Source organism: Mobula hypostoma, chromosome 11, assembly GCF_963921235.1.
Source record: "Mobula hypostoma chromosome 11, sMobHyp1.1, whole genome shotgun sequence".
Lineage (NCBI taxonomy): Eukaryota > Metazoa > Chordata > Chondrichthyes > Myliobatiformes > Myliobatidae > Mobula > Mobula hypostoma.
Window position 1 is genome coordinate 98865618 of NC_086107.1, and position 15472 is coordinate 98881089.

At 50.8% G+C, this 15472-nt stretch overlaps 1 protein-coding gene across 1 annotated transcript; it reads left to right on the forward strand.

Moving 5' to 3' along the window:
- The first annotated feature begins 470 nt into the window (after positions 1 to 470).
- On the forward strand, positions 471 to 12358 carry LOC134353514 (monocarboxylate transporter 4-like). The gene is made up of 4 exons (XM_063061512.1): positions 471 to 783; positions 2253 to 2396; positions 7043 to 7861; positions 11925 to 12358. The coding sequence occupies exons 1-4, from the start codon at positions 564 to 566 to the stop codon at positions 12356 to 12358; spliced, it is 1617 nt and encodes a 538-aa protein (XP_062917582.1). The 5' UTR covers positions 471 to 563.
- The last annotated feature ends 3114 nt before the right edge of the window (positions 12359 to 15472 follow it).

A 15472-nucleotide genomic window follows, 5' to 3' on the forward strand; every position in this document is an offset into this window, starting at 1 on the left:
CACAAAGCCCACTTTCAACCAGACAGAATTCAACATCTCTCATTGGCATCGCATCCTCCACAAACAACATCTGGAGGAAGAACCACCATTCAACTGAAATTTAAAATGGACCAGCCGCAGAAATACCGCGGTTACAAGATCAGATCAGAGACTGGGAAATACCGTGGTCAGGTCAGAGGCTGGGGATAAAATTGAGGTGTGTTTGGGGGCTGGATGTGTTTTGGATGAAGTTGAGGTGTATTTGAGAGTTGTGAGTGTTTGGGATGAAGTTGAGGTGTGTTTTGGCATTGTGGTGTTTAGGGTGAAGGTGAGGTGAGTTTTGGGAGTTATGTTTAGGGTGAAGATGATGTGTGTTTGGGGTGGGATGTTCAGGATGAGGGTGCAGAGTATTTAGAAGTTGTGTTTAGGGTTAAGTTGAGGTAGGTTTTGGGGGTTGTGGGGGTTTGGGATGAGGGTGATGTATGTTCAGGCTGAGGCTAAGGGTAACACTGGGTTTGCGGATAATCACTGCTTTCCTGGGGTCACTTTCTGTTCGTCTCTCACAGCCGCTGACTGCCCGCAGGATGGGTAACCCAGGCCGCAGGCTCGCACAGACAGATGAGCCCCCTGATGGAGGATGGGGCTGGATAGTGTTGGGTGGCTGCTTCGTGGTTACCGGCTTCTCCTACGCTTTCCCCAAGGCCGTCAGCGTCTACTTCAAGGAGCTGATGCACGATTTCCACATCGGCTACAGTGACACCGCCTGGATCTCCTCCATTATCCTCGCCATGCTCTACGGCACAGGTGGGTCACGGAGCCCAGCACTACCTCAAGCACCCATCCCCACACACCAATTCTCACCCTCACCCCCCACACACCCATCCTCACCCCCCACACACACCAATCGTCATCCACCCCCACCCTCACCCCAACCCTCACCCTCACCCCTACCCCCCACCCCCACACCAATCTTCATCCGCCCCAACCCTCACACAGTTCACTCTCACTCATCCCCGCCCTCACACCAACCTTCACCCTCACCCCCCACACACCAACCCTCACCCACCCCCCACACCAATCCTCACCTGCCCCAACTTTCGTACCAACCCTCACACAGAATTCACTCTCACCCAACCCTCCCTCACACCAACCTTCACCCTCACCCCCCCACACCAATCCTCACCCAATCCCATCCTCACACCAATCCTCACCCAACCCCTCCCTCACACCAACCTTTACCCTCAACCCACCTCACACCAATCCTCACCCAAACCCACCCTCACACCAATCCTCAGCCAACCTCACCCTCACTCCAATCCTCACCCAACCCCACCCTCACTCCAATCCTCACCCAACCCTCACCCTCACACCAATCCTCAGCCAACCCCACCCTCACCCCAATCCTCACCCAACCCTCACCCTCACACCAATCCTCAGCCAACCCCACTCTCACACCAATTCTCATCCAAGTCTCAATCAATCTCATCATCCCCCAGGCCCACTTTCATCCCCACCCTCCCCGACATCCACCATCAACCCACACCCAACCACACTTCCCTTCACCAACCCCCGATACTCATCCTCTCCTTCCCTACCACCCATACCCTTGCATCCAGCCTCAACCCCACTCGGCTCCTATCCTCACCTCACCCAAGCTCACATCCCTCTCCAGCCTTACCCCCTCCCTCATTCCCAGCACCCCTACTCTGTCACCCCACCCCCAGAGAGAAACGACTGGAGAGCTGGTGCAAAGTGATGCTGGAATGCTCCCTGCCGTGAGGTTACGCAGAGACACGAGGAATTCCGGAAAGGTCTCTGTGGAGCAGGAAAGGGGAAGAGTGTCCAAAATCCTGAAAGTCTTGTTAATGTCAGTAATGGTGGTGGTTCCAGTGACTGTAGTGTCAGTAACCAGACCGATACATGTTTGAGATACTTAAAATACGCTTCTAAACCTTCTCACTGCCACGCGAACCCTCTGACGTGATGAAATTGCGCTGATCTAAACGTTGACTATTTTCCTCTCCCTGACCCACTCTGTACTGCAGCCATTTCCCATTTGATTGGGAGACTGAGGTCTCTTTAAACCACCCCTCACCCCACTCCGAAGTGTATCCACAGACGTTCACCGCAGAGAAGTGACCAATTAAGCCTGGATTCTCAGTTCCCCATTAAGTCCCGGTGGATTGGTCAAAGTGTCAGACTTGCTGAAGGTTCCCAGTGGGCCGGGAGACGGTGTTTGGGCTGTGAGGTGACTCCTCTGATCTCTGTCCCAGGGCCCCTCTGCAGTATCACGGTGAACCGATTCGGCTGCCGGCCGGTGATGCTGGTGGGCGGTTTACTGGCCTCGTCTGGAATGATCATCGCCTCCTTCTCCATCAACATCACACAGCTCTACCTGTCGGCGGGAGTGGTTACAGGTGGGTGACAGCTGAACCCAGCCCAAAGAAATGCTGTTCGGTACTTGTCCCCACACACCACCAACTGACAGGAGGAATGGTCGCTCTGTGATAGCCACCCACCAAAGCTTGGATCATCCTCAAGGGTCCGTCCCAACCAGTCGGCAGCTGGTCGAGTTGAGATCAGAATTGGGGAGGGTCTATTCCAACCAGTCGGCAACTGGTCGAGTGGAGAGAGTGAGCAATTTCAAGCTCCTGGCTGCCAATATCTCTGAGGATCTAACCTGGTCCCAACGTATCGATGCAGCTATAAAGTAGGCAAGGCAGTGGCTATATTTCATTAGGAGTTTGTGGAGATTTGGTACGTCACCAAAAACACTCGCAAATTTCTACAGATGTACTGTGGAGAGCATTCTGACTGGCTGAATCATCATCTGGTATGGGGAAAGAGGGCTACTGCACAGGATTGAAGTAAGCTGCAGACAGTTGTAAACTCAGTCAGCTCCATCATGGGCACTGGCCTCCATTGTACCCAGGACATCTTCAAGGACCAGTGCCTCAGAAGGGTGGTGTCCATTATTAAGGACCCCCACCACCCTGGACATGCCGTCTTCTCATCAGGGAGGAGGTACAGAAGCCTGAAGGCACACACTCAACTGTTCAGGAAAAAGTTTCTTCCCCTCTGCCATCCGATTTCTAAATGGACATTGAACCCATGAACACTACCTCACTACTTTTTTTATTTCTATTTCTATATTTATATTTTTATATATATATTTACTGCATTTCACTCTATCATTACGTATTGCATTGTACTGCTGCTGCAAATTTAACAGATTTCATGACTTATTCCAGGGATATTAAACCTGATTCTGAATGTGAACTTCCTGGGTAGAACTCCCTTCAACATTGTCACCACCTCTTGGCCCTCAGAAGGTGCTGCTGAACGTCACCCTTAACTCTGTTTCCAACCTGCCCTTCCCTCCGAGCTCCTGTACTGTTGCTTCCCAAGTCTTTTCCCCCCTTCCTCATAGCTCTAGTCTGATCATCACCATGTTCCTCTTCTCTTGGAAGTGCCTCTTCAAAGTCACAGTTGACAAAGCTTGTGAACATCCCAGCCCTAGAGCTGATGTATACCACCCCCCCCCCCCACTCCTCCAACAGCTCCAACAGGCAGTGTTTCACATCTCTAACCTGGCAAAACCACACAGGGTGTTTTCCAAAGCTAATTGAACATAGAAGATGTCATAAGTACTGTCTATAGGTCAGAGTCAGGTCTCGAAGAAGGAAGCTGGGACCTTGGGCGGAAGACCAGAATGCAGCAGCGTGGACATCTCAGAGGGAGGTGAAGCTGGAGGTTACAGAGACAGTGAGGGCTGAGGCCAGTAAGGGGAGTGAAGACACTGGGCGGAAGTTTTAACAAGGGGCTTTGCTGCGTTTGGTCGTGGAGGCTGCTGGGGTGCTTGATGAGGGGAACTGGCATGTCTAGACCAAGACAGGTAATGCTGGGGCCTTCAGTGGGCAGAGGGGAGAGGCTGAGGGAAAGAGGGAGGTGTTTCCGGGTCACTCTCACAAGGCCGTGGGCATGTGGCTGCAAGTTCATCACAGGGGTCAAACACGCAGTTGGATCAGGGCAGGGCGAGGGAATGGAGTCCGGGATGCCTCTGAGCACAATTCTGACTCTCTGCTCTGGCCTCTCCTGCAGAGCAAGGTTCGGAGGGTGGAGGCGGGGGAGAATAGGTTCCAGGCCCATCTACAGCCACAGCCAAAGAGCACTAAACCAGAAACAGACTGTTCGGCCCATCTAGTCTGTGCCAAACTATTATTCAGCCTAATTCCATCGACCTGCACCTGACCCATAGCTCTCCGTACCTCTCCCATCCATGTACCTATCCAAACTTCTCTTAGACGTTGAAATCAAAATCACATCCACCACTTCCGCTGGCAGCTCGTTCCACACTCTCACCACCCTCTGAGTGAAGAAGTTTGCTCTCATGTTCCCCTTAAACATTTCACTCTTAACCCATGACCTCTCATTCTAGTCTCACCAAACCTCAGGGGAAAAAGAACTTGCACTTACTCTGTCTATGCCCTTCATAATTTTGTGTACCTCTTTCAAATCTCCTCTCTTTCTCCTGTGCTCCAGGGAATAAAGTCCGAACCTTTTCACTCTTGCCCATAATTCAGGTCCTCAAGTCCTGGCAACATCCTCTTAAATTTTCCCTGCACTCTTTCAATCTTGCTAACATCTTTCCTGCTGGTAGGAGACTAGAACTGCACACAGTATTCCAAATTAGGCCCCACCAATGTCTTATACAACTTCAACCTAACATCCCATCTCCTGTACTCAGTACTTTGATTTATGAAGGCCAACATGCCAAAAGCTCTTTACGACCCTGTCCACCTGTGACGCCACTTTAAAGAAATTATGGATCCTTAAGCCCCACCATTCACTGTGTAAGTCCTACCCTGGTTTAACCCCCCAAAGTGCAACACCTCACACTTGGCTGCATTAAGTTCCATCTGCCATTTTTTCAGCCCATTTTCCATAGAATCTCTGTTTCCTCCTCCACCCCTGTACAAATACAGACACACACACACCCCTCTGAGACAAGGCACTCTGGCAAAAGAGAAAAGCCCCCATTTAATGGCAAGTCCCCAATGAGGGGCAGAGGGAGGGAGGAATAAGGAGACGGCAAGGAGAGAGAAACAGCAATTTCATTTCCCTCCCCACTCCCACATCAGCCTGTCTGTCCACAGCCAGGGTGAGGCAAAATGCAGGCTAGAGAAACACCACCTCATATTCCGCCTGGGTAGTCAGCAACCCAACGGCATGAAACACCGAATTCTCCAATTTCTGGTCAACCACTCCCCCCTGTGTCCCTTCCTCTCTCCCTCTGATCCATCCAGGTTCTCCCAAACCCCAACCCCACCCAGTCTCCCATCTCTCTGGTTTTATTCCCCTTCCCTACCCAGTCTCATCTGCCCCTCAGCCCTCCCCTACCAGTCACTCACCAACCTCTGTCTCCCAACTTCACCCCTCCCCCCCTTCCACCTGCTCCTCGTTCCCCTTCTCACCGGGATCCACCTGTCACCTGCCAGATCCTGGCTCAACCCTCCCCTCCCCTGGCCATCAGCCCTCCAACACCCTCAGTCCCGGCGCAGAACCTCAAACCCGAACATCAGGCATGCCTCCACCTCCCGATGCTGCCTGACCCGGCTCCGTCAGTCTGGGTGTCACCCCCGGTTCCGACGTCAGTCTGGGTGTCGTCCCTGGTTCCTCCGTCAGTCTGGGTGTCGTGCCCGGTTCCATCAGTCTGGGTGTCGTGCCCGGTTCCTCCCTCAGTCTGGGTGTCGTGCCCGGTTCCATCAGTCTGGGTGTCGTGCCCGGTTCCTCCCTCAGTCTGGGTGTCGTGCCCGGTTCCATCAGTCTGGGTGTCGTGCCCGGTTCCTCCGTCAGTCTGGGTGTCGTGCCCGGTTCCTCCCTCAGTCTGGGTGTCGTGCCCGGTTCCTCCGTCAGTCTGGGTGTCGTCCCCGGTTCCGACATCAGTCTGGGTGTCGTCCCCGGTTCCTCCGTCAGTCTGGGTGTCGTCCCCGGTTCCGACGTCTGCAGTCCCCTGTGTCTGGGATGACTTGAGGAGAGTTGGATGCTCGCGGGCACAGATGCAGGGCTTCAACCCGAGATGCCCACGCGTCCTCCTCACACCCTCCCCCACAGGCGCTGCTCGACCTGCTGAGTTCCTCCAGCTCCACAATCTGATTTATTACCTGGGCCACATGTCGTTCTGCATCAGCAGTAAAATGTAAAGGAATAACATGAGAAATAAGCGGTGCCACAAAAAAGGAGAAATGAGCACGTGTTTCATGGGTTCATATCTGACAGTGGAGGGGAAGAAGTTGTTTCCGAATCTTCAGGCTCCTGTACCTGCTCCCCAGTGGTAGTAATGAGAAGAGGGCATGTCCCGGAGGGTGGGGGATCTTAGTGATGGACATCCTCGAGGGTGGGGAGGGTTTTGTCTGCGATGGAGCTGGCTCTGCCGCCTTCTACGGTCTCTAGCGATCCCGTGCGTCGGAGCCTCCACAGCAGGCGGGGGTGCAGCCAGGACGATCTCCACAGGACGTCGGCAGAAATTTGCAAGATTGTGGTGACATACCAAACCGCTTCAGACTTCTGACAAGTGGAGCTGCTGCGGTGCGTCGTTCGCGACTGCATTAACGTGTCCGGGATTGCAACAGTCTGCGAAGGTTCGAAGAGCGCCTGTAGCCGATGTGTGTGCGTGGGGATGTCTTGGTTCTTGGTCCTCCAAAATATTCCGCGTGGAGTTTAAACTGGAGGTGGCGGAGGGTGGGGTTAAGAAGGAGATTTTTGAAGAAAAAAAGCTGCCTTAGATTTAATTGGGTTTGGTTGTGTGACTGTGTTAGGATTAAGATTATTCCACGTTTTAATTGTGCAGGGAGGAAAAATGAATTGCTGTACACATCTGACTTGGTAGTTAGTATTTCAAATTGAATTGAGTGCCCTCGTTTGCTCCTAATAGGTTTGGGTTAGATGCGGGATTGGTAGTCGATGTCGAGCTGGCATTTTGTAAAAACAGGTCAGGCGGTGTGCCTCACGTCTGTGAAGAGGCGTTGGTTTATGGTGATAACCTTTCCTTTGCCCCCTCCAGGTCTGGGCCTGGCCCTGAACTTCCAGCCCTCCCTCATCATGCTGGGCAGGTACTTCGACAAGCGGAGGCCGCTGGCCAACGGGCTGGCGGCGGCGGGCAGCCCGGTCTTCCTGAGCGCTCTGTCCCCCGTCGGCCAGCTGCTGCAGGACACCTACGGCTGGAGGGGCGCCTTCCTCATCATGGGCGGCCTGCTGCTCAACTGCTGCATGTGCGGCGCCGTCATGAGGCCGCTGGAGAGCCTGAAGGCGCGGCGCGACGGCGGGCCCGAGACCAGGGAGATGCTGCCGCAAGACCAGGCTGAGCAGGCGGGGGCCCGGAAAGGAAGGGGCAAGCAGGGCCGCAAGCTGCTGGATTTCAGCGTGTTTCGGGACCGCGGCTTCCTCTTCTACGCGGTGGCCAAGTTCACCCTGGTGTTGGGCCTCTTTGTGCCGCCCATCATGATCGTCAACTACGCCAAGGACATGGGGGTGGCAGACACAGACGCCGCCTTCCTGCTGTCCATCATCGGCTTCATCGACATCTTCGCCCGGCCGCTGAGCGGGCTGCTGGCCGGCCTGCCCCTGCTCCGGCCCCGCATCGCCTACTTCTTCGGCTTCTCCATGCTCTGCAACGGGCTGACGGACGTGCTGAGCGCCAGGGCGGCCACCTACACCGGCCTGGTCACCTTCTGCATCTTCTTCGGCGTCTCCTACGGCATGGTGGGCGCCCTGCAGTTCGAGGTGCTGATGGCCATCGTGGGCTCCCACAACTTCCCCAGCGCCATCGGCCTGCTGCTGCTGATCGAGGCCATCGCCGTGCTGATCGGGCCCCCATCCGCAGGTCAGTGACGCGCACCCCGCTCAGCGGCACACCAGCACCTCGGCCAGCAGTGCCCAGACACCGCTGTCCAGAGATACCCCTGACCCCACAGGCAACCAACACCCATGAAAAGTGAATGCTCAGAGACACGACACCCCAGATAGACGCCATCATCCCAGATAGTAAACACCCAGAGACACCCCACTGATCTAGAGACACCTGAGTGACCCAATATCACCCTAGTCAATGACCAGAGACCACACAATCTCGCCAACACTCCACAACCGGTTGCACTTGAATCCGAGGGGGACCAATATTCTTGTGGGCAGATTTAATAGAACTGTTGGGAGTGGTTTAAACTAATACGGCAGGGAGGTGGGAACCAGGACGATAGAGCTGAGGATGAGCCGGCAGGTTTACAGGTAGAAGATGGGAGTAACATGAATGTAAGGAAGGACAAGCCAATGATTGGGTACAAGTGCAAACAGAGCAAGGAGTTAAATTGTACCGCAGAGGCAAAATTCAAAAGGGCAAAGAAAACAAGACTAAAAGTGCTGTATTTAAATGCATTTAGCATTCGGAATAAGGTGGACGAACTCATGGCACAATTAGAAATTGGTCAGTGTGACATTGTGGGCATCACTGAGTCATGGCTGAAAGAAGGCCATAGCTGGGAGCTTAACATCAAAGGATATATTTTGTATCAAAAGGACAGGCAGGAAAACACAGGCAGTGGTGTGGCTCTGTTGCTAAGAGATGGAATTACATCTTTAGAAAGAGGTGACACTGGGTCAGAGAATGTTGAATCTTTGCGGGTGGAGTTAAGAAATTGCAAGGGTTAAAAAAAGCACAATGGGAATGATATATAGGCCTCCTAGTAGAAACCAAGATGTGGGGTTGAGATTGCAAAGGGAGCTGGAAAGGACATGTGATAGGGGTAATGACACAATTATAATGGGGGACTTCAGTATGCAAGGGCATTGGGAAAATCAGGTTGATGTCAGATCGCACGAGAGGGAATTTGTTTAATGCCTGCAAGATGGCTTTTTAGAGCAGGTTGTGCTTGAACCTACTTGGGGAAAGGCTAACTTAGACTGGGTGTTGTGTAATAACCCAGATCTTATTAGGGAGCTTAATGTAAAGGAACCCTTATGAGGCAGTGATCATAATATGATTGAATTCATACTGCAATTTGAGAGGGAGAAGCATAAGTCACATGTATCAGTATTGCAATGGAATAAAGAGAATTAGAGAGGCCTGAGAGAGGAGCTTGCCCAGGTGGATTGGAGAGGATACCGGCGGGGATGAAGTTTTTGGGAATAGTTCACAATGCACAGGATCGATATGTCCCACTGAAGAAGTTGTTCTAAAATATCAGGTGAAGGCAGCTGTGGCTGACAAGGGAAGTTAAGGACTGCATAAAAGCCACGGAAATGGCATAAATGGTAGAAAAAGTGAGTGGGGAGTTGGATGATTGGAAAGCTTCTAAAATCCAACAAAAGGCAACTAAAAAAGCTATAAGAAGGGAAAAAGATGAAATATGAGGGCAGACTAGCCAATAATATAAAGCAGGATACCAAAATTTTTTCAGTTGTAGAAAGAATAGAAGGGAGGTGAGAGTTGATATTGGTCCACTGGAAAATGATGCTGGTGAGTTAGTAATGGGGGACAAAGAAATGGCAGATGAACGTAATGGGTACTTTGCATTTGTCTTCACTGTGGAAGACACTAGCAGCATGAATGTCAGGGAGCAGGAGCGAGTGCCATTGCTATTACAAAGGAAAAATTTCGAGGCAAACTTAAAGGTCTTAAGGTGGATAAGTCACCTACACCAGATAGACTACATCTCAGGGTCCTGAGAGAGGTTGCTGAAGAGATAACAGATGCATTGGTCATGATCTTTCAAGAATCACTTGATTCTGGCATGATCCTGGAGAACTGGACGATTGCAAATATCACACCACTCTAAGAAGGGAGGAAGGCAAAAGAAAGGAAATTATAGGCTAGTTAGCCTAACCTCAGTGGTTGGAGTCTATTATTAAGGATGAGGTTTCAAGGTACTTGAAGACTAATGATAAAATAAGTCAAAGTCAGTATGGTTTCATAGAAACATAGAAAATAGGTGCAGGAGTAGGCCATTCGGCCCTTCGAGCCCGCACCGCCATTTATTATGCCTGACAAATCTGTTAAAGTTCTTCGAGGATGTAAGAAACAGGGTGGACAAAAGAGAGGCAGTGGATGTCATTTACTTGGATTTTCAGAAGGCATTTGATAAGGTGCCACACAAGATAAAATCCTATGACATTACAGGAAATATACTGGCATGGATAGTGGAATGAGTGACAGGGAGGAGGCAGTGAGTGGGAATAAAGGGGGCATTTTCTGTTTGAATGCCGGTGACTAGTGCTGTTCCTCAGGGGTCAGTACTGGGACCACTACTTTTCACATTGTTTGTCAATGATTTAGATAATGGAATTGATGGCTTTGTGGTAAAGCTTGCGGATGATACGAAGATAGGTGGAGGGGTAGATAGTGCTGAGGAAGCAACGCGATTGCTGCAGGACTTAAGACAAATTGGAAGACTGGGCAAAAAAGTGGCAGATGGAATACAGTGTTGGAAAATGTATGATAATGCACTTTGGTAAAAGGAACAATAGTACAGACTATTATCTAAATGGGGAGAAGGTTCAAACATCAGAGGTGCAGAGGGACTTAGGAGTCCTCATGTAAACTCCCAGAAGGTTAATTTACAGGTTGACTCTGTGGTAAAAAAGGCAAATGCAACTTTGGCATTTATTTCAAGGGAAATAGAATCTAAAAGCGAGGCAATAATGCTGAGCCTTTCTAAGACACTCGTCAGGCTGCACTTACAGTATTGTCAACAGTTTTGGGCCCCTTATCTCAGAAAGGATGTGTTATCATTGGAGAGAGTCCAGAGGAGGTTCACGAGGATGATTCCAGGAATGAAGGGGTTAACATATGAGGAGCATTTGGCAGCTTTGGGCCTGTACTCACTGGAATTTAGACAAATACAGGGGGATCTCATTGAAACCTACTGAATGTTGAAAGGACTAGATGAGGTGGGTGCGGAGAGGATGTTTCCTATGGAGGGGGTGTCCAGAACTAGAGGGCACAGCCTCAAAACTGAGGGGCGACACTTTAGAACAGAGGTAAGGAGGAATTTTTTCAGCCACAGAGTAGTGAATCTGTGGAATGCTCTGCCACAGACTGTGGTGGAAGCCAAGTCTGTGGGTATATATATTTAAGGCTGAAGTTGACAGTTTCCTGATCGGTCAGGTCAAAGGATATGGTGAGAAGGCAGGTGTATAGGGTTAAGTGATATCCGGAATCAGCCATGATGGAATGGTGGAGCAGACTCGATGGGCTGAATGGCCTAATTCTGCTCCTATGTCTTATGGTCTTATGGACCCACATGCACCAACTTTTACTCTTTCAGTCCAGGTGATGGGTCTCGACCCGAAACGTCAACTGTCCATTTCCCTCCATAGACGCTGCCTGACCAGCTGAGTTGCTCCAGCAGTTTCTTTTTGCTCCAGATCCCATGATTGTACTCTCTCACATCTCCAAGCACACAGTGCGCGCAAAGACACACAGACACTGACATCCACTGAGACACACACACACACACACACAGATGCACACATAGGCACATGCCCACACTGACACACATGTGCATAGATATGCACAACACTAACGTACACACGCTGGTGCACACAGATATGCAAATATTGATCTGCAGACACCAACACACACAGATACTGACACACACTTGTCTCCCACACACAAACACTGAGATGCAGATCACACACACACACACCAACACACACAACTGACACACACACACACACACACACACACAGCCACATACATGTCAGACATTCACACATACATACAAACACGCACACACACAGCACTATTAATGTGTTAACTGAGCCTGTTCCTGCTCGTCACCACAAGTCCGGTGCTGACTGAGCTGTGAGAGCTGAGCCTGAGGATCCCGGTGATTTTTGGCAGGAGGAGAATGTTCTGTAAGTCCAGCTTCTCTGCTTGTCTCCCTGTGTAGGACGCCTGGTCGACACGTTCAAGAATTACGAGCTCGTCTTCTACATGGCGGGGACGGAACTTATCCTCTCAGCCTTCATCCTGGTGGGAGCCTTTCGCTTCTGCCTCAAACAGGAGCCGCCCCGCGAGCAGGAGGGGATGGCGGAGGAGGAGGGGGAGGGGGTGGCTCTGGGGGAGGTGTCAGTGGGGGCAGAGGACGCAGGGAGAGAGGAGGGTAGCCCGCCAAGCGGAGGGTCCCGGGACCAGAGGTTAAACACAGTGAGGGAGAGCGAGAGGGAAGGCCACAATGAAGCCGTGGTGGAGGATAAAGCTGAGGCAGGACCCATAGAGGAACAGGAGGAGCAGAATTATGAGCAGTTACACAGGGATGAGCAGCTTGAGAACAGCGAACCCCATCTCAATTACCCTGAGAACAGTGAACCCCGTCTCAATTAACCTGAGAACGGTGAATAACCCACTTCAATTACCCTGAGAACAGCGAACCCCGTCTCAATTAACCTGAGAACAGTGAATACCCTACTCAATTAGGCTGAGAATGGCAAACTCCTAATCTACCCTGGCTTGCCTCTCCTGTCACCTCATGTCACCTCTAAACTACAGCCTCAGCAGTCCTTTGTAACCGTTCCCTGGTGAACACACAACATACCACACACTGCCCTGATCGCTAGGCAACACCATTCACATCGTGGCTCACTAGGCAATACACAATTCTCATCCCTGCCCACTAGTCAACACACAATTCACACCCCTGCTCACTAGTCAATACATTACACACTATCCACTCTCGGCTCACTGGTGAACATATAACACATGGCACAATGCCCAGCTATGAACATACAAAAAGCTTCTCACTGTCCTGCTTGTTAATGGAGACATGACACACTATTCACTGCCCTGCTCACGAGTGATCACACACCACTCACTGGTGAATACGGAACACTTCACTCACTGCCTTACTCACTAGGAAACATCACGGCTCAATGTCCCACTTACTAGTAAGCACATAGCACACTACTCACTTTCTGCTCGCTAGTGTATACACACACACACACCTCTCACTTCCTGCTCACTGGTGAACACACAACACACAATTCTCTGTGCCACTCACTGGTGAGCACGCAACACTCACTTTCTTGTTCACTAGTGTCCACACAAACACACTGCTCACTGGAAAACACAACTCACTGTTGAACAGGTGGCACACTGCTTTCTGCCTTGCTCACTAGTAAAAAAAAGAAAACACACTGCTCACTGCCCTGGTCACTAGTGAGCACACAACACACCACTCACTGCCCTGGTTACGAGTGAACACACAACACACCTCTCTCTGCCAATTTCACTAGTGAGCACATCACATCACTCATTGCCCCACTCTTTAGAGAACACACACACACCATTCATTGCCTGCTCACTGGTGAATACACAACACACCACTCACTGCCCTGATCACTAGTGAGCACAGAACACATCACTCACTGCCCTGCTCACTGACATACACCATTAATCCCCAGCAAATTGATGGCCTTGTAGAAGAGCAGATGGGAGTGTCTGTGGATGCAGTTGTTGGATGGCTTGTGTGCTCGGTAGTGCCAGGGTTAACGATGCAGAAAATTCTGAAGGGGAATGTTCGTAAGCTCTGCTGATGGTCTGTGGGTGCAGGACTTGCAGGGTTTCGGCAATAGATTACAAAGCTGGATTTTACTCACCGTGCCATGGATAAACAGCGGACTGTACTCATCTACACACGGCTGGAGAGGTAGGCCATGGGTAAGGCACTGGGCCAGTTCTGAAAGAGGTGGACTCTTGCCCGAGAGGCCGTGACCAGCCTCCTGGCAGGGACGTTCACTGGACAATGGGCTCAGCAGGATCACAGGAGCAGTGGGATTGGGAGAGGTAAGTTGCATCAGAAAGAGAAATAGGAGGATTTTCAGGCTATGTAGATTCACCACATACGGATGTAAATGCAAGAAGTGTACCTACCAACAATACAGAGCTGCCCTTCTCATCTCCCACCATTCAATAAGGTCTGGATATCTGTTCCACGTTCCTGCCTATGACCTTCCACCCTCTCACTTGCCAAGAATCATAGAACATAGAAAAATATGGCACAGTACAGACCTTTGGCCCGCTATGCTGTGCCAACCTGTTAATCTACTCCGAGATCAATCACTCTTCCCTCCCAGAGCCCTCCATTTTTATTTCTCCTCTTTCCCATCCAATTCCTCTTTAAAAATATGAAAAATCTCTGTGTCCATAAGATATGGGAGCTGAATCAGGCCACTTGGCCCATCGAGTCTGCTCCACCATTTCATCATGGCTGATCCACATTCCCCTCTCAGCCCCAATCTCCAGCCTTCTCCCCCTATCCCTTAATGCCCTGGCCAATCAAGAATATATCAACCTTTCCCTTAAATATACCCAATGATTTGGCCTCCACAGGCTCACCACTCTCCGGCTAAAGAAATTCCTCCTCATCTCCGTTCTAATGGACGTCCCTCTATTCTGATGCTGTGTCCTCTGGTCCTAGACTCCCCCACCAGAGGAAACGTCCTCTCCACATCCTTTCAACATCCGATAGGTTTCAATGAGATTCCCCCCCTCATTCTTCTGAATTCCAGTGAGTACAGACCCAAAGCCATGAAACAGTCCTCATATGATAAGCTTTTCAATCTTGAAATCATTTTCGTGAACCTCCTTTGAACCCTCTCCAAAGTCAACACATCCTTTCTTAGATAAGAGGCCCAAATCTGCTCACAATACTCCAGTGAGGCCTCACCAGTGCTTTATAAAGCCTCAGTGTTACATTTTTGCTAGTCCTCTTGAAATGAATGCTAACATTGCATTTGCCTTCCTCACCACTGACGCAACCTGCAAGTTAACCCACAGGGAATCCTGCACGAGGACTCCCAAGTCCCTTTGCACCTTAGATTTTTAAAACCTTCTCTCCATTTAGAAAATAGTCTATGCTTATATTTCTTCTACCAAAGTGCGTGACCATACACTTCCCGACACTGTCTTCCATCTGCCACTCCTTTGTCCATTCTCCCTATCGAAGTCCTTCTGTAGCCCCTCTGCTTCCTTAGCACTCTGACCGCTAACTCCTAAAGTTCCAAAAAATCAGAATCCTCCGAGATTTTAAAAAACCCTCAGCTTACGCGTTGCATGGCCAATCCCTTATTCTGAAGCAGCGACGTTGTTTCTCGATGCATCCACCAGAGGTAACGGTCTCTCCACCCCCACCCTGGCGAGAGCCTCAGTCACGTCCGCCCTAACTCTGCGTGGCACGATGTTAAGCACTCTTAATGTCATGTCACGCAGAGAAACCCCTTTATACCCTCTGTTTCCCTCTACACCACAGGTTCCCAACCTGGGGTCCATGGACCCCTTGCTTAATGGTATTGGTCTGTGGCATCAAGAAGGTTGGGAACCTCTGCCCTGCACCAACACTGCCTCCTGCACCACGAGCTTGTGTCTTATTTGGAGACAGCATGGTAACTGGTCCTCCTGGCCCAGTGACCCCCCTGCTGCCCAATTACACCCATGTGACTG

Bases quoted from the DNA above. Each gene is read 5' to 3' on its own strand.
- LOC134353514 (XM_063061512.1), top strand. From the start codon at position 564: ATGGGTAACCCAGGCCGCAGGCTCGCACAGACAGATGAGCCCCCTGAT. The intron at 2,397-7,042 runs GTGGGTGACAGC...TGCCCCCTCCAG, and splicing joins GTCGGCGGGAGTGGTTACAG to GTCTGGGCCTGGCCCTGAAC. The intron at 7,862-11,924 runs GTCAGTGACGCG...CTCCCTGTGTAG, and splicing joins GATCGGGCCCCCATCCGCAG to GACGCCTGGTCGACACGTTC.